The sequence below is a fragment of the Eptesicus fuscus genome, chromosome 23, assembly GCF_027574615.1.
Source record: "Eptesicus fuscus isolate TK198812 chromosome 23, DD_ASM_mEF_20220401, whole genome shotgun sequence".
NCBI lineage: Eukaryota > Metazoa > Chordata > Mammalia > Chiroptera > Vespertilionidae > Eptesicus > Eptesicus fuscus.
Window position 1 is genome coordinate 26659397 of NC_072495.1, and position 17206 is coordinate 26676602.

The 17206-nt window shown below is 55.8% G+C and overlaps 5 gene segments (V, D, J or C); all 5 read left to right on the forward strand.

Annotated features, from left to right (window-relative positions):
• The first annotated feature begins 1825 nt into the window (after positions 1-1825).
• On the forward strand, positions 1826-2382 carry LOC129148232 (immunoglobulin lambda constant 1-like). The segment is given in 2 exon segments: positions 1826-1832; positions 2044-2382. Coding segments are annotated over 2 exon segments (327 nt in total).
• A 1209-nt stretch (positions 2383-3591) lies between these two features.
• Positions 3592-5895, forward strand: LOC129148233 (Ig lambda chain C region-like). The segment is given in 3 exon segments: positions 3592-3633; positions 4201-4240; positions 5576-5895. Coding segments are annotated over 3 exon segments (402 nt in total).
• A 2408-nt stretch (positions 5896-8303) lies between these two features.
• Positions 8304-9491, forward strand: LOC129148235 (Ig lambda chain C region-like). The segment is given in 2 exon segments: positions 8304-8373; positions 9058-9491. Coding segments are annotated over 2 exon segments (390 nt in total).
• A 438-nt stretch (positions 9492-9929) lies between these two features.
• On the forward strand, positions 9930-12878 carry LOC129148236 (Ig lambda chain C region-like). The segment is given in 3 exon segments: positions 9930-9958; positions 11186-11256; positions 12546-12878. Coding segments are annotated over 3 exon segments (420 nt in total).
• Positions 12879-13835: 957 nt separating this feature from the next.
• Positions 13836-16284, forward strand: LOC129148237 (Ig lambda chain C region-like). The segment is given in 3 exon segments: positions 13836-13862; positions 14639-14747; positions 15965-16284. Coding segments are annotated over 3 exon segments (456 nt in total).
• The last annotated feature ends 922 nt before the right edge of the window (positions 16285-17206 follow it).

The following is a 17206-nucleotide window of genomic DNA, read 5'->3' on the forward strand; positions in this document are numbered from 1 at the left end:
AAGGGGTGTGGCCTGTGGGTTACAGCAAGTTTAGACCTCCCCCATGACACAGCACCCCCACCACTCTTCCCCACCGAAAGGATGTCAGGGGACAACCGAAAGGTCACCCTAAAGGACACGTTGGCAAAGACTACAGTCCCACCCAAACATCACCAGGTCTATCCCAATCTAGGCTGTCCCTAGGGACGATAAGCCAGAGGACCTGATCAAATGGTTGGGGACATAGGAAGTTGCCAGGAGACTTTCTACACAAGCCAACCTGCCTTTCTCTGGAAGGGGAGGGAGAGAGAGGGACTACGCACTGCCCTCCCCTCATGCTCTCACCCAGGGATTAGGGGTGTTTGGACATAAGAAAGATGTGCCACACGTTCCCATGGAACCTCCTCGCGGTGACAAACATGGCTGCCATACTCATCCCACATCCCAGGGGAGCAGAGTGGAACCAAACACCTAATGCCTTTGGGAGAATTGCTTCCAAGAATGCTATTGCCATGCAATGCACCGTGTCCTCTATCCTGTCACCTGCTCATCTGAAAGGGGGGACAGTGTGTGTGCCCCTTGCAGACCAGACACCACCCTGGGGCAGTGGCCCAGGCTTCCTCCAGCACAGCTGTGGGGAGCAAAAGGGGGGGCTCAGGGGTGGGGCAGAACCTCCCAGAAAGAGGTTTTTGTATGAGCCTGTGTCACAGTGTTATGTGTTCGGCGGAGGGACCCAGCTGACCGTCCTAGGTGAGTGTCTCCTTCCCCCTCCTTCCCTGCTCCCCTTCAAAGTTTGGGCCGCTTTCTGCTCTTTTTGCTCTTTTTCTGCTCTTGCCTCAGCCTGTGGCCAAGCTTTCCCCCACGATCCCCACCCTTGGGGACCTAAGCTCTTCCCATCCCTGTTCTTACTGTCTGACTTGGTCACCCTCAGTCCTTCACCTCTGACCCCAGAGACAGAGGAATGGACAGGATGCCTTGTGGATTCTTCCATCTGTCTGTGAGGGTCATGCTATTCCTGTTGGGCTCTGTTCTGTCTTCCCCTGATGGGCTTCTGTGGGACAAGATTTTATCTGCAAGTCACTGGTGGCCCCTGTTGTAAGGGGAAGAGAGGAAAAGAAGTACTGAGGGGTAACTGGGTGAAAATTTTAGAATGAGCCAGATCGCTCAAGGCCAAGGCTAGAGATGAGCAGGTCAGGGATTGAGGGAAGGTCTCCAGGACTGTGGGCTGATGAACAAGGGCCAGGAATGGTGCTGGGGTGCAGGGCTCCCCGGGGCCTGCATAGAGCTGCCATGCAGAGGCCTGACCAGCCTCGCCCCAGGGAACCCTGCAGGAGGAAGGACACAGGGGGAGGAGGAGGTGCAGGAGAAGGACACAGGGGGGAGTAGAAGGTGCAGGAGGAAGGATCATGGAATGGCAAGCATTGGGGTCAAGGTGACTTTTGGGTCTCTTTAGACTTGATCAAGGAAATGCAGAATCTATGTCATGAAACCTCTAGTGATAAGAGCATTTGTGGGGATGCCATTGCCTGTAGATGAGAGAGACACAAGAGCAGACAGACAGACTTCTGATTCTTCAGCTAAAAGTATGCACTGTTAGAGAAGTTACAGGAGAGATGGATTTGGGGTGGAAAACTGACACCTTGGATCAATGCTCCAAAGCCACCAGGACAAAGGATCAGGTCAGAGATGTCCACACTTGGACCCAGCAGGAGGTCAGAGGGCTCAGAGCATCTTCTATGGGACAGACTGACAGACACAGACAGGCCCAGTCAGATACCAGGAGAAGGCAGAGCCAGAGGGTGACAGTCAGATGTGTGGGTGGCAGAACGGGGCCACAAAGACGGTGATGGCAGGTGTCCAGGCTCAGGGTTTCTCAGGAAAATGGGGAGTTGAGCTAGGAACACCCCAAACTGCCCTGCATGGCATGGACGCTCACAACCAGAGAGGCCCCTGCCCTCGGGCTCCTGATGGTCCTCAGGACACTGTCCCCACAGGAAGACCAAGGTCAGGAGCTTTCAGGATGGACCCTGAGCCTCTCCCCTCCTGCCCCTCCCGCACCCACAGGTCAGCCCAAGTCGGAACCCTCAGTGTCTCTGTTCCCGCCATCCACTGAGGAGCTCAGCAAGAACAAGGCCACCCTGGTGTGTCTCATGAGTGACTTCTACCCGGGCAGCGTGACGGTGGCCTGGAAGGCAAATGGCACCCCCGTCACCCAGGGCGTGGAGACCACCAAGCCCTCCAAGCAGAGCAACAACAAGTACGCGGCCAGCAGCTACCTGAGCGTGTCCAGCCAAGACTGGAAATCCGCCAGCGCCTACAGCTGCCAGGTCACGCACGACGGGAAGACCGTGGAGAAGACAGTGGCCCCCTCAGAGTGTTCCTAGGACCTGAGTCCCCACTTCTGGGGACACTTCTCCTTCAGACTCTCCCTTCCCCCACTCTCCACTGAACCCCTGAGGCTCCTGCCCTGGTCCGCTCAGACTGGGCAGGTCTCCATCCCTCCCCGTTTCCACTTCTAAATAAACTCCTGGTCATTTATCATCTGACATGTCTCATGTGTGTTCTGTAGTCTGCATGGGTCTCTAGGTTGAAGGGTCAGTAATAACCGGCAGGACCGGAATGACATGACATGGATCTACCTGAGGTCCACTCGACTCACCCACCAGGGACCTGAATCAGCTCTGAGTGCCAGTGGGAGGGGGTTCCCAGGGCAGGAACTTCTCCTGAAGGACTAGCCCCTGGGAGGCAGTCCTTGTCACCTGGAAATGGGAAAAGGGCTGAGTGACAAAGATGTGATTACCCTGAGGGGCAATCAAGGAAAACTGAAGAGGGTCCCAGGAGGGCAGGGTGGGCTACAGATGCAGATATTGGGAAGGAAATCATGGAGGAAGGCTGTGGTCATTGGGAACAGACATTGAACTTCCCTGTTCCATCATGGAGCCCAATGGGAGAGCCATTACCAGGTGAGGGGTTCATGGTTGGCCCATCAGCATGGAGTCATGGAAAGCGTTGATCAGTGCCTCCCATGGTGCCTTTGTCTAACTCTGCCAATGCCCGTTAGCTAAGGAAGACACTGACTAGTCCTGCAGCAGAGAAGCAGTTTCATATCATGGAGCCTAACATTCCCCCATCACGTTCATTCCTCGTACCCACTCCGGGAGCGTGGAACATCCTTCAAGGCATGGCTCCTGGTGCTAGGAACATGGGGTGAGGATGAGGCACAGGGAAGCTCAGTTTATGTTCGCATCGTCTTGGGTCAGGCTCAGGCTCAAGGTGGCCCTAGCTTAGGCCTTGGACCTCCATCATGAAGGTCTCACACCCTGAAGTCAGATCAAAATGAGATTTTGGGGGTTGGTTTAAGAATGGAGCAGGTGATGACAGGCCTCAGGTGGAGTAGACACGGGAGTTGACCTTGAATGACTAGAAAGGGCACCGTCCTGGGCACAGAAAGGGTACCCAGTGACTTCCCAGGGAGGGCATATGCGCTGGAACTCAGGAGCTGAGTAAGGGCAGGTGAGACCAGCTCAGAGCAAGGGGTGTGGCCTGTGGGTTATAGCAAGTTTAGACCTCCCCCATGACACAGCACCCCCACCACTCTTCCCCACCGAAAGGATGTCAGGGGACAACCGCAAGGTCACCCTAAAGGACACGTTGGCAAAGACTACAGTCCCACCCAAACATCACCAGGTCTATCCCAATCTAGGCTGTCCCTAGGGACGATAAGCCAGAGGACCTGATCAAATGGTTGGGGACATAGGAAGTTGCCAGGAGACTTTCTACACAAGCCAACCTGCCTTTCTCTGGAAGGGGAGGGAGAGAGAGGGACTACGCACTGCCCTCCCCTCATGCTCTCACCCAGGGATTAGGGGTGTTTGGACATAAGAAAGATGTGCCACACGTTCCCATGGAACCTCCTCGCGGTGACAAACATGGATGCCATACTCATCCCACATCCCAGGGGAGCAGAGTGGAACCAAACACCTAATGCCTTTGGGAGAATTGCTTCCAAGAATGCTATTGCCATGCAATGCACCGTGTCCTCTATCCTGTCACCTGCTCGTCTGAAAGGGGGGACAGTGTGTGTGCCCCTTGCAGACCAGACACCACCCTGGGGCAGTGGCCCAGGCTTCCTCCAGCACAGCTGTGGGGGGCAAAAAGGAGGGGCTCAGGGGTGGGGCAGAACCTCCCAGAAAGAGGTTTTTGTATGAGCCTGTGTCACAGTGTAATGTGTTCGGCGGAGGGACCCAGCTGACCGTCCTAGGTGAGTGTCTCCTTCCCCCTCCTTCCCTGCTCCCCTTCAAAGTTTGGGCCGCTTTCTGCTCTTTTTGCTCTTTTTCTGCTCTTGCCTCAGCCTGTGGCCAAGCTTTCCCCCACGATCCCCACCCTTGGGGACCTAAGCTCTTCCCATCCCTGTTCTTACTGTCCTACTTGATCACCCTCAGCCCTTCACCTCTGACCCCAGAGACAGAGGAATGGACAGGATGCCTTGTGGATTCTTCCATCTGTCTGTGAGGGTCATGCTATTCCTGTTGGGCTCTGTTCTGTCTTCCCCTGATGGGCTTCTGTGGGACAAGATTTTATCTGCAAGTCACTGGTGGCCCCTGTTTTAAGGGGAAGAGAGGAAAAGAAGTACTGAGGGGTAACTGGGTGAAAATTTTAGAATGAGCCAGATCGCTCAAGGCCAAGGCTAGAGATGAGCAGGTCAGGGATTGAGGGAAGGTCTCCAGGACTGTGGGCTGATGAACAAGGGCCAGGAATGGTGCTGGGGTGCAGGGCTCCCGGGGCCTGCATAGAGCTGCCATGCAGAGTCCGGACCAGCCTCGCCCCAGGGAACCCTGCAGGAGGAAGGACACAGGGGGAGGAGGAGGTGCAGGAGGAAGGACACAGGGGGAGGAGGAGGTGCAGGAGAAGGACACAGGGGGAGGAGGAGGTGCAGGAGGAAGGGTCATGGAATGGCAAGCATTGGGGTCAAGGTGACTTTTGGGTCTCTTTAGACTTGCTCAAGGAAATGCAGAATCTATGTCATGAAACCTCTAGTGATAAGAGCATTTGTGGGGATGCCATTGCCTGTAGATGAGAGAGACCCAAGAGCAGACAGACAGACTTCTGATTCTTCAGCTAAAAGTGTGCACTGTTAGAGAAGTTACAGGAGAGATGGATTTGGGGTGGAAAACTGACACCTTGGATCAATGCTCCAAAGCCACCAGGACAAAGGATCAGGTCAAAGGTGTCCACACTTGGACCCAGCAGGAGGTCAGAGGGCTCAGAGCATCTTCTATGGGACAGACTGACAGACACAGACAGGCCCAGTCAGATACCAGGAGAAGGCAGAACCAGAGGGTGACAGTCAGATGTGTGGGTGGCAGAACGGGGCCACAAAGACAGTGATGGCAGGTGTCCAGGCTCAGGGTTTCTCAGGAAAATGAGGAGTTGAGCTAGGAGCACCCCAAACTGCCCTGCATGGCATGGATGCTCACACCCAGAGAGGCCCCTACCCTCGGGCTCCTGATGGTCCTGACCCCACAGGAAGACCGAGGTCAGGAGCTTTCAGGATGGACCCTGAGCCTCTCCCCTCCTGCCCCTCCCGCACCCACAGGTCAGCCCAAGTCGGCACCCTCGGTGTCTCTGTTCCCGCCATCCGCTGAGGAGCTCAGCAAGAACAAGGCCACCCTGGTGTGTCTCATGAGTGACTTCTACCCGGGCAGCGTGACGGTGGCCTGGAAGGCAAATGGCACCCCCGTCACCCAGGGCGTGGAGACCACCAAGCCCTCCAAGCAGAGCAACAACAAGTACGCGGCCAGCAGCTACCTGAGTGTGTCCAGCCAAGACTGGAAATCCGCCAGCGCCTACAGCTGCCAGGTCACACACGACGGGAAGACCGTGGAGAAGACAGTGGCCCCCTCAGAGTGTTCCTAGGACCTGGGTCCCCACTTCTGGGGACACTTCTCCGTCAGACTCTCCCTTCCCCCACTCTCCACTGAACCCCTGAGGCTCCTGCCCTGGTCCGCTCAGCCTGGGAAGGTCTCCATCCCTCCCCGTTTCCACTTCTCCTAAATAAACTCCTGGTCATTTATCATCTGACATGTCTCATGTGTGTTCTGTAGTCTGCATGGGTCTCTAGGTTGAAGGGTCGGTAGTAACGTGCAGGACGGGAATGACATGACATGGATCTACCTGAGGTCCACTCAACTCACCCACCAGGGACCTGAATCAGCTCTGAGTGCCAGTGGGAGGGGGTTCCCAGGACAGGAACTTCTCCTGGGGGACCAGCCCCTGGGAGGCAGTCCTTGTCACCTGGAAAGGGAAAAGGGCTGAGTGACAAAGATGTGATTACCCTGAGGGGCAATCAAGGAAAACTGAAGAGGGTCCCAGGAGGGCAAGGTGGGCTACAGATGTAGATATTGGGAAGGAAATCATGGAGGAAGGATGTGGTCATTGGGAACAGACACTGAACTTCCCTGTTCCATCATGGAGCCCAATGGGAGAGCCATTACCAGGTGAGGGGCTCATGGTTGGCCCATCAGCATGGAGTCATGGAAAGCATTGATCAGTGCCTCCCATGGTGCCTTTGTCTAACTCTGCCAATGCCCGTTAGCTAAGGAAGACACTGACTGGTCCTGGAGCAGAGAAGCAGTTTCATATCATGGAGCCTAACATTCCCCCATCACGTTCATTCCTCCGACCCACTCAGGGAGCCTGGGACTCATGGTCACTGGTGCTGGGAACCTGGACTGAGGATGAGGCACAGGGAAGCTCAATTTATGTTCACATCGACTTGGGTCAGTGTCAGGCTCAAGGTGGCCCTAGCTTGGGCCTGGGACCTCCATCATGAAGATCTCAAACTCTGAAGTCAGATAACCTGAGATATTGGGGGTTGATTTAAGGATGAAGCAGGTGATGTCAGCATCTCAGGTGGAGAGGACACATGAGTTGACCTTGAAGGACTAGAAAGGGCACCATCCTGGGCACAGAATAGGCATTCAGTGACGTCCCAGGGAGGGCATTACCAATGGAATTCAGGAGCTGAGTAAGTGCAGGTGAGATCAGCTCAGAGCAGGAGGCATGTGGCCTGTGGGCTACAGCAAGGTGAGGACTCCCCGGTGACACAGCACCACCACCACTCCCCGACACACACTCACCGTAAGGATGTCAGGGGACACCCCCTAGCTCACCCTAAAGGACACGTTGGCAAAGACTACAGTCCCACCCAAACATCCCCAGGTCTATCCCAATCTAGGCTGTCCCTAGGGACCATAAGCCAGAGGTCTTGACCAGATGGTTGGGGACATAGGTTGGGATAGAATCTTACACAGCCCAGCATGCCCTTCCTGGAAGGGGATAAAGGGAGAGAGGGAATACAGGCCGCCCTCCCCTCATGCTCTTACCCTGGGATTAGGGGTGTTTGGACGTAAGAGAGATGGGCCACCCGTTCCCATGGAACCTCCCTCACAGTGAAATAAACGCCCTCCAAACTCATCCCGAATCCCAGGAGACCACAGTGGAACAGCCTATGAGACACCACGTTCCTAGGGAGAATTGCTTCCATCAATGCTACCGCCGTGCAATGCACTGTCATCTATCCTGTCACCTGCTGCTTGGTGGGGGATGGAGGGGGACAGTGGTGCACCCCTGGCAGACCAGACACTACCCTGGGGCAGTGACCCAGGCTTCCTCCATCACAGCTGCAGGTGGGGGCTCAGGGGTGGGGCAGAGCCTCCCAGAGAGAGGTTTTTGTATGAGCCTGTGTCACTGTGTTGGGTGTTCGGCGGAGGGACCCAGCTGACCGTCCTAGGTGAGTCTCTCCTTCCCCCTCCTTCCTTGTTCCCGGAGCAGTCGCGGCAATTTTCTGCTAGTTTTGCTCTTTTTGGGGGGTCTTGTCTCAGCCTGTGGCCAAGCTTTCAACTAGGTTCCCAGCCCTTGGGACCTGAGCTCTTCCCATCTCCATTCTTACTGTCCTCTTTTGCTACAAGTCACCATCAGCCGTTCATCTCTGACCCCTGACTGTGGAATGGACAGGATGCCCTGTGCTTTCTTCGATCTGTTTGCCAGGACCGTGCTGGATTCTAGACGGGCTCTGTTCTCTCTTCCTCTGAGGGGCTCCTATTGTACCAGATTTCTTTCTGGGGGTCAATGGTTGCCCACATCCTAAGGGGACGGGAGGATAAGCAAGCCTGAGGGGTTAACCACGTGAACATTGTAGGGTGACCAAGACTAGAAACGCCCAGGTCAGAAGTTCAGGGCAGGACTCTGGGACTGTGGGCTCATGAACAAAGTCCAGGAATGGTGCTGGGGTGCAGGGCTCCCCGGGCCTGCATAGAGCTGCCATGCAGAGTCCTGACGAGCCTCGCACCAAGGAAGCCTGCAGGATGAAGGACACAGGGGGAGGAGGAGAAGGTGCAGGAGGAAGGGTCATGGAATGACAGGTATGAGGACAAGGTGGCCTTTGGGTCTCTGTGGGACAAACAGACTTGCTCAGGGAAATGCAGAATCTATGGCATGAGAGCTCTAGTGATATGCGCAATTTGGGGGAAGCCATTGACTGTAGATGAGAGAGACCCAAAGACAAACAGACTTCTGATTCATCAGCAAAAAGTGTGCACTGTTAGAGAAGTTACGGGAGAGATGGATTTGGGGTGAAAAACTGACCCCTTAGACCGATGCTCCAAAGCCCCAGCATAAAGGATCAGGTCAGAGATGTGCACTGATAGACGCAGCAGGAGGTCAGAGGGCTCAAAGCATCTTCTGTGGGACAAACAGACTGACAGACACAGACAGGCCCAGTCAGAAACCAGGAGAAGGCAGAGCCAAGACAGTGACAGTCAGATTTGTGAGTGGCAGAACGGGGTCGACAAGGAAGGGAGATGGCAGGTGTCCAGGCTCAGGGTTTCTCAGGAAAATGGGGAGTTGAGCTAGGAACACCCCAAACTGCCCTGCATGGCATGGACGCTCAACCCGAAGAGTCCCCTGTCCTCGCGGTCCTGATGGTCCTCAGGACACTGTCCCCACAGGAAGACCGAGGTCAGGAGCTTTCAGGATGGACCCTGAGCCTCTCCCCTCCTGCCCCTCCCGCACCCACAGGTCAGCCCAAGTCGGCACCCTCGGTGTCTCTGTTCCCGCCCTCCGCTGAGGAGCTCAGCAAGAACAAGGCCACCCTGGTGTGTCTCATGAGTGACTTCTACCCGGGCAGCGTGACGGTGGCCTGGAAGGCAAATGGCACCCCCGTCACCCAGGGCGTGGAGACCACCAAGCCCTCCAAGCAGAGCAACAACAAGTACGCGGCCAGCAGCTACCTGAGCGTGTCCAGCCAAGACTGGAAATCCGCCAGCGCCTACAGCTGCCAGGTCACGCACGACGGGAAGACCGTGGAGAAGACAGTGGCCCCCTCAGAGTGTTCCTAGGACCTGAGTCCCCACTTCTGGGGACACTTCTCCGTCAGACTCTCCCTTCCCCCACTCTCCACTGAACCCCTGAGGCTCCTGCCCTGGTCCGCTCAGACTGGGCAGGTCTCCATCCCTCCCCATTTCCACTTCTCCTAAATAAACTCCTGGTCATTTATCATCTGTCATGTCTCATGTGTGTTCTGTAGTCTGCATGGGTCTCTAGGTTGAAGGGTCAGTAATAACCGGCAGGACGGGAATGACATGACATGGATCTACCTGAGGTCCACTCAACTCACCCACCAGGGACCTGAATCTGCTCTGAGTGCCAGTGGGAGGGGGTTCCCAGGGCATGAACTTCTCCTGAAGGACCAGCCCCTGGGAGGCAGTCCTTGTCACCTGGAAAGGGAAAAGGGCTGAGTGACAAAGATGTGATTACCCTGAGGGGCAATCAAGGAAAACTGAAGAGGGTCCCAGGAGGGCAGGGTGGGCTAGAGATGCAGATATTGGGAAGGAAATCATGGAGGAAGGCTGTGGTCATTGGGAACAGACATTGAACTTCCCTGTTCCATCATGGAGCCCAATGGGAGAGCCATTACCAGGTGAGGGGCTCATGGTTGGCCCATCAGCATGGAGTCATGGAAAGCGTTGATCAGTGCCTCCCATGGTGCCTTTGTCTAACTCTGCCAATGCCCGTTAGCTAAGGAAAGACACTGACTGGTCCTGCAGCAGAGAGGCAGTTTCATATCATGGAGCCTAACATTCCCCCATCACGTTCATTCCTCCTACCCACCCAGGGAGCCTGGAACATCCTTGAAGGCATGGTTCCTGGTGCTGGGAACATGGGGTGAGGATGAGGCACAGGGAAGCTCAGTTTATGTCCGCATCGTCTTGGGTCAGGCTCAGGCTCAAGGTGGCCCTAGCTTAGGCCTTGGACCTCCATCATGAAGGTCTCACACCCTGAAGTCAGATCAAAATGAGATTTTGGGGGTTGGTTTAAGGATGGAGCACGTGATGTCAGGCCTCAGGTGGAGTAGACCCGGGAGTTGACCTTGAATGACTAGAAAGGGCACCGTCCTGGGCACAGATTGGGCATCCAGTGACTTCCCAGGGAGGGCATATGCGCTGGAACTCAGGAGCTGAGTAAGGGCAGGTGAGACCAGCTCAGAGCAAGGGGTGTGGCCTGTGGGTTACAGCAAGGTCAGGCCTCCCCGGTGACACAGCATCCCCACCACTCCCCCCCAACGAAAGGATGTCAGTGGACACCCCCAAGGTCACCCTAAAGGACATGTTGGCAAAGACTACAGTCCCACCCAAACATCACCAGGTCTATCCCAATCTAGGCTGTCCCTAGGGACGATAAGCCAGAGGACCTGATCAAATGGTTGGGGACATAGGAAGTTGCCAGGAGACTTTCTACACAAGCCAACCTGCCTTTCCCTGGAAGGGGAGGGAGGGAGAGGGACTACGCACTGCCCTCCCCTCATGCTCTCACCCAGGGATTAGGGGTGTTTGGACATAAGAGAGATGTGCCACGTGTTCCCATGGAACTTCCTCGTGGTGACAAACATGGCCACCATACTCATCCCACATCCCAGGGGAGCAGAGTGGAACCAAACACCTAATGCCTTTGGGAGAATTGCTTCCAAGAATGCTATTGCCATGCAATGCACCGTGTCCTCTATCCTGTCACCTGCTCGTCTGAAAGGGGGGACAGTGTGTGTGCCCCTTGCAGACCAGACACCACCCTGGGGCAGTGGCCCAGGCTTCCTCCAGCACAGCTGCGGGGGGCAAAAGGGGGGGCTCAGGGGTGGGGCAGAACCTCCCAGAAAGAGGTTTTTGTATGAGCCTGTGTCACAGTGTTATGTGTTCGGCGGAGGGACCCAGCTGACCGTCCTAGGTGAGTGTCTCCTTCCCCCTCCTTCCCTGCTCCCCTTCAAAGTTTGGGCCGCTTTCTGCTCTTTTTGCTCTTTTTCTGCTCTTGCCTCAGCCTGTGGCCCCCACGAGCTTTGCCCCACGATCCCCACCCTTGGGGACCTAAGCTCTTCCCATCCCTGTTCTTACTGTCCTACTTGGTCACCCTCAGCCCTTCACCTCTGACCCCAGAGACAGAGGAATGGACAGGATGCCTTGTGGATTCTTCCATCTGTCTGTGAGGGTCATGCTATTCCTGTTGGGCTCTGTTCTGTCTTCCCCTGATGGGCTTCTGTGGGACAAGATTTTATCTGCAAGTCACTGGTGGCCCCTGTTTTAAGGGGAAGAGAGGAAAAGAAGTACTGAGGGGTAACTGGGTGAAAATTTTAGAATGAGCCAGATAGCTCAGGGCCAAGACTAGAGATGAGCAGGTAAGGGATTGAGGAAAGGTCTCCAGGACTGTGGGCTGATGAACAAGGGCCAGGAATGGTGCTGGGGTGCAGGGCTCCCCGGGGCCTGCATAGAGCTGCCATGCAGAGTCCGGACCAGCCTCGCCCCAGGGAACCCTGCAGGAGGAAAAACACGGGAGGGAGGAGGAGGTGCAGGATGAAGGGTCATGGAATGACAAGCATTGGGGTCAAGGTGACTTTTGGGTCTCTTTAGACTTGCTCAAGGAAATGCAGAATCTATGTCATGAAACCTCTAGTGATATTAGCATTTGTGGAGATGCCATTGACTGTAGATGAGAGAGACACAAGAGCAGACAGACAGACTTCTGATTCTTCAGCAAAAGTATGCACTGTTAGAGAAGTTACGGGAGAGATGGATTTGGGGGTGGAAAACTGACCCCTTGGGTCAATGCTCCAAAGCCCCCAGGACAAAGGATCAGGTCAGAGATGTGCACAGATGGACAGAGCAGGAGGTCAGAGGGCTCAGAGCATCTTTTGTGGGACAAACAGACTGACAGACACAGACAGGCCCAGTCAGATACCAGGAGAATGCAGACCAGAGTGTGACAGTCAGATGTGTGGGTGGCAGAGCGGGGCCACAGGACGGTGATGGCAGGTGTCCAGGCTCAGGGTTTCTCAGGAAAATGGGGAGTTGAGCTAGGAACACCCCAAACTGCCCTGCATGGCATGGATGTCACCCCCAGAGAGGCTCCTGCCCTCGCGGTCCGGATGGTCCTCAGGACACTGTCCCCACAGGAAGACCAAGGTCAGGAGCTTTCAGGATGGACCCTGAGCCTCTCCCCTCCTGCCCCTCCCGCACCCACAGGTCAGCCCAAGTCGGCACCCTCAGTGTCTCTGTTCCCGCCCTCCACTGAGGAGCTCAGCAAGAACAAGGCCACCCTGGTGTGTCTCATGAGTGACTTCTACCCGGGCAGCGTGACGGTGGCCTGGAAGGCAAATGGCACCCCCGTCACCCAGGGCGTGGAGACCACCAAGCCCTCCAAGCAGAGCAACAACAAGTACGCGGCCAGCAGCTACCTGAGCGTGTCCAGCCAAGACTGGAAATCTGCCAGCGCCTACAGCTGCGAGGTCACGCACGACGGGAAGACCGTGGAGAAGACAGTGGCCCCCTCAGAGTGTTCCTAGGACCTGAGTCCCCACTTCTGGGGACACTTCTCCGTCAGACTCTCCCTTCCCCCACTTTCCACTGAACCCCTGAGGCTCCTGCCCTGGTCCGCTCAGACTGGGCAGGTCTTCATCCCTCCCCTTTCCACCTCTCCTAAATAAACTTCTGGTCATTTATCATCTGACATGTCTCATGTGTGTTCTGTAGTCTGCATGGGTCTCTAGGTTGAAGGGTCAGTAATAACGGGCAGGACGGGAATGACATGACATGGATCTACCTGAGGTTCACTCGACTCACCCACCAGGGACCTGAATCAGCTCTGAGTGCCAGTGGGAGGGGGTTCCCAGGGCAGGAACTTCTCCTGGGGGGCCGGCCCCTGGGAGGCAGTCCTTGTCACCTGGAAATGGGAAAAGGGCTGAGTGACAAAGATGTGATTACCCTGAGAGGCAATCAAGGAAAACTGTAGAGGGTCCCAGGAGGGCAAGGTGGGCTAGAGATGCAGATATTGGGAAGGAAATCATGGAGGAAGGCTGTGGTCATTGGGAACAGACATTGAACTTCCCTGTTCCATCGTGGAGCCCAATGGGAGAGCCATTACCAGGTGAGGGGCTCATGGTTGGCCCATCAGCATGGAGTCATGGAAAGCGTTGATCAGTGCCTCCCATGGTGCCTTTGTCTAACTCTGCCAATGCCCGTTAGCTAAGGAAGACACTGACTGGTCCTGGAGCAGAGAGGCAGTTTCATATCATGGAGCCTAACATTCCCCCATCACGTTCATTCCTCCGACCCACTCCGGGAGCCTGGGACTCATGGTCACTGGTGCTGGGAGCCTGGGCTGAGGATGAGGCACAGGGAAGCTCAGTTTATGTTCACATCGACTTGGGTCAGGCTCAGGCTCCGGGTGGCTCTAGCTTGAGCCTGGGACCTCCATCATGAAAGTCTCAAACCCTGAAGTCAGATCAACTTGAGATTTTGGGGGTTGGTTTAAGGATGGAGCAAGTGATGCCAGCATCTCAGGTGGAGAGGACACAGGAGTTGACCTTGAAGGACTAGAAAGGGCACCATCCTGGGCACAGAATGGGCATCCAGTGAATTCCCAGGGAGAGCATATCCACTGGAATTCGGGAGCCAAGTAAGGGCAAGTGAGATCAGCTCAGAGCAGGGGGCATGTGGCCTGTGGGTTACAGCAAGTTTAGGCCTCCCCCATGACACAGCACCCCCCCCCACCACCACTCCACCCCTGAAAAGGATGCATGGGACACCCTAAGCTCACCCTAAAGGACACGTTGGCAAAGACTACAGTCCCACCCAAACATCACCAGGTCTATCCCAATCTAGGCTGTCCCTAGAAACCATAAGCCAGAGGTCATGATCAGATGGTTGGGGACATAGGTTGGGATAGAATCTTACACAGCCCAGCCTGCCCTTCCTGGAAGGGGATGGAGGGAGAGAGGGAATACAGGCCGCCCTCCCCTCATGCTCTCACCCTGGGATCAGGGGTGTTTGGATGTAAGAGAGATGGGCCACCCGTTCCCATGGAACCTCCCTCACAGTGAAATGAACGCCCTCCAAACTCATCCCGAATCCCAGGAGACCACAGTGGAAACAGCCTATGAGACACCACGTTCCTAGGGAGAATTGCTTCCAACAATGCTACCCCCGTGCAGTGCACTGTCATCTATCCTGTCGCCTGCTGCTTGGTGGAGAGGGCGGGTGGGGGTGGGGGACAGTGGTGCGCCCCTTGCAGGCCAGATACCAGCCTGGGACAGTGGCCCAGGCTTCCTCCATCACAGCTGCAGGTGGGGGCTCAGGGGTGGGCAGGGCCTCCCAGAGAGAGGTTTTTGTACGAGTCTGTGTCACTGTGTTGGGTGTTCGGCGGAGGGACCCAGCTGACCGTCCTAGGTGAGTCTCTCCTTCCTCCTCCTTCCTTGTTCCCTGAGTAGTCGGGGCAATTTTCTGCTAGTTTTGCTCTTTTTGGGGGGTCTTGTCTCAGCCTGTTGCCAAGCTTTCAACCAGAATCCCAGCCCTTGGGACCCTGAGCTCTTCCCATCTCTATTCTTACTGTCCTGTTTGGCTCCAAATCACCATCAGCCGTTCACCTCTAAACCCAGAGACTGAGGAATGGACAGGATGCCCTGTGCTTTCTTCTATCTGTTTGCCAGGACCGTGCTGGATTCTAGACGGACTCTGTTCCATCTTCCTCTGAGGGGCTCCTATTGTACCAGATTTCTTTCTGGGGTCAATGGTTGCCCACATCCTAAGGGGACGGGAGGATAAGCAAGCCTGAGGGGTTAACCACGTGAACATTGTAGGGTGACCAAGACTAGAAACGCCCAGGTCAGAAGTTCAGGGCAGGACTCTGGGACTGTGGGCTCATGAACAAAGTCCAGGAATGGCGCTGGGGTGCTGGGGTCCTGACCAGCCTCGAACCAGGGAAGCCTGCAGGAGGAAGGACACCGGGGGGTGGGGGAGAAGGTGCTGGAGGAAGGGTCATGGAATGACAGGTATGAGGTCAAGGTGGCCTTTGGGTCTCTGTGGGACAAACAGACTTGCTCAGGGAAATGCAGAATCCATGTCATGAGAGCTCTAGTGATCTGAGCAATTTGCGGGGAAGCCATTGACTGTAGATGAGAGAAACCCAAGGACAGACAGACTTCTGATTCACCATCTAAAAGTGTGCACCGTTAGAGAAGTTACAGGAGACATAGGCCCCAGCACAAAGGATCAGGTCAGAGGTGTGCACACTTGGACCCAGCAGGAGGTCAGAGGGCTCAGAGCATCTTCTGTGGGACAAACAGACTGACAGACACAGACAGGCCCAGTCAGATACCAGGAAAAGGCAGAGCCAAGACGGTGACAGTCAGATGTGTGGGTGGCAGAACGGGGCCCACAAGGACGGTGATGGCAGATGTCCAAGCTCAGGGTTTCTCAGGAAAATGGGGAGTTGAGCTAGGAACACCCCAAACTGCCCTGCATGGCATGGATGCTCACCCCCAGAGAGGCCCCTGCCCTCGGGCTCCTGATGGTCCTTAGGACAATGTCCCCACAGGAAGACCGAGGTCAGGAGCTTTCAGGATGGACCCTGAGCCTCTCCCCTCCTGCCCCTCCCGCACCCACAGGTCAGCCCAAGTCGGCACCCTCAGTGTCTCTGTTCCCGCCCTCCGCTGAGGAGCTCAGCAAGAACAAGGCCACCCTGGTGTGTCTCATGAGTGACTTCTACCCGGGCAGCGTGACGGTGGCCTGGAAGGCAAATGGCACCCCCGTCACCCAGGGCGTGGAGACCACCAAGCCCTCCAAGCAGAGCAACAACAAGTACGCGGCCAGCAGCTACCTGAGCGTGTCCAGCCAAGACTGGAAATCCGCCAGCGCCTACAGCTGCGAGGTCACGCACGACGGGAAGACCGTGGAGAAGACAGTGGCCCCCTCAGAGTGTTCCTAGGACCTGAGTCCTCTCTCCCTCCAGGATCCCCAGCACCCATTCTCTCTTCTCCCTGCACCTCATCAGCTCTCAATAAAATATTCTCATTGTCAATCAGATGTCATGCTCTCTCGGTCATTTTTGTTTCTGGACTTTGGTCTTGAACTCAACTATCCTCAAAGGTGAAGACGATCCTTTGACCCCGTGGGAAAGGATGCATGCAGTGAAATAGTCTTTATGTTTCCCTGAAGGGGTTTCCCTCTCACCCAGAATTGCCCAGAGAATGTTCTAGAACAAGCTATAGGGGCTGCAGACCCCAGGAGAGGGCACTTCTCATACCTTCCCTAAAATTGCTTTTCTCCTGTGGACCATGTCCACCCCCGAGGCCCACTCTCCTTGGTCCCCATGGAAACCAGGATAGTGCCTGAGCTCCCTTCCCCCAAAATCCTCATTCACATGCCTTCCGTGGCTCCCTACCCCTTCTGGAAATTCTCCATCCTCCCAGTCTAGACCATTCCTTCTCCTTTAAGCCCCCTTCCCCCTGCCCCTGTCTCATCACTGCCGTGTGCCCTGACCCTTAGCCCCTCACTGTTCCACTCACTACAGAACCCTCGGTTCCTGGACCCTGGCCACTCACCTGAACTATTTCCCCGGGACCACCTCTCCCATCTGGGTCTCAGCTGTGGTCAAGGCCGGTGGAGTTAGTGGCCAGCTCTGCTCCCTTTCAACCCCTCGGAGGCCAGCCCACCACTGACCCCACCACAAGCACGAACATCACAGTAGCCATGGGCGGCGGATGGGGCCACTAGTTTAAGGTCAAGAATATGGCCCGGCCGGCGTGGCTCAACGGTTGAGGGCCGACCTATGAACCAGGAGGGCATGGTTCGATTCCCGGTCAGGGCACAGGCCCGGGTTGCGGGCTCGATCCCCAGTGTGGGGAGTG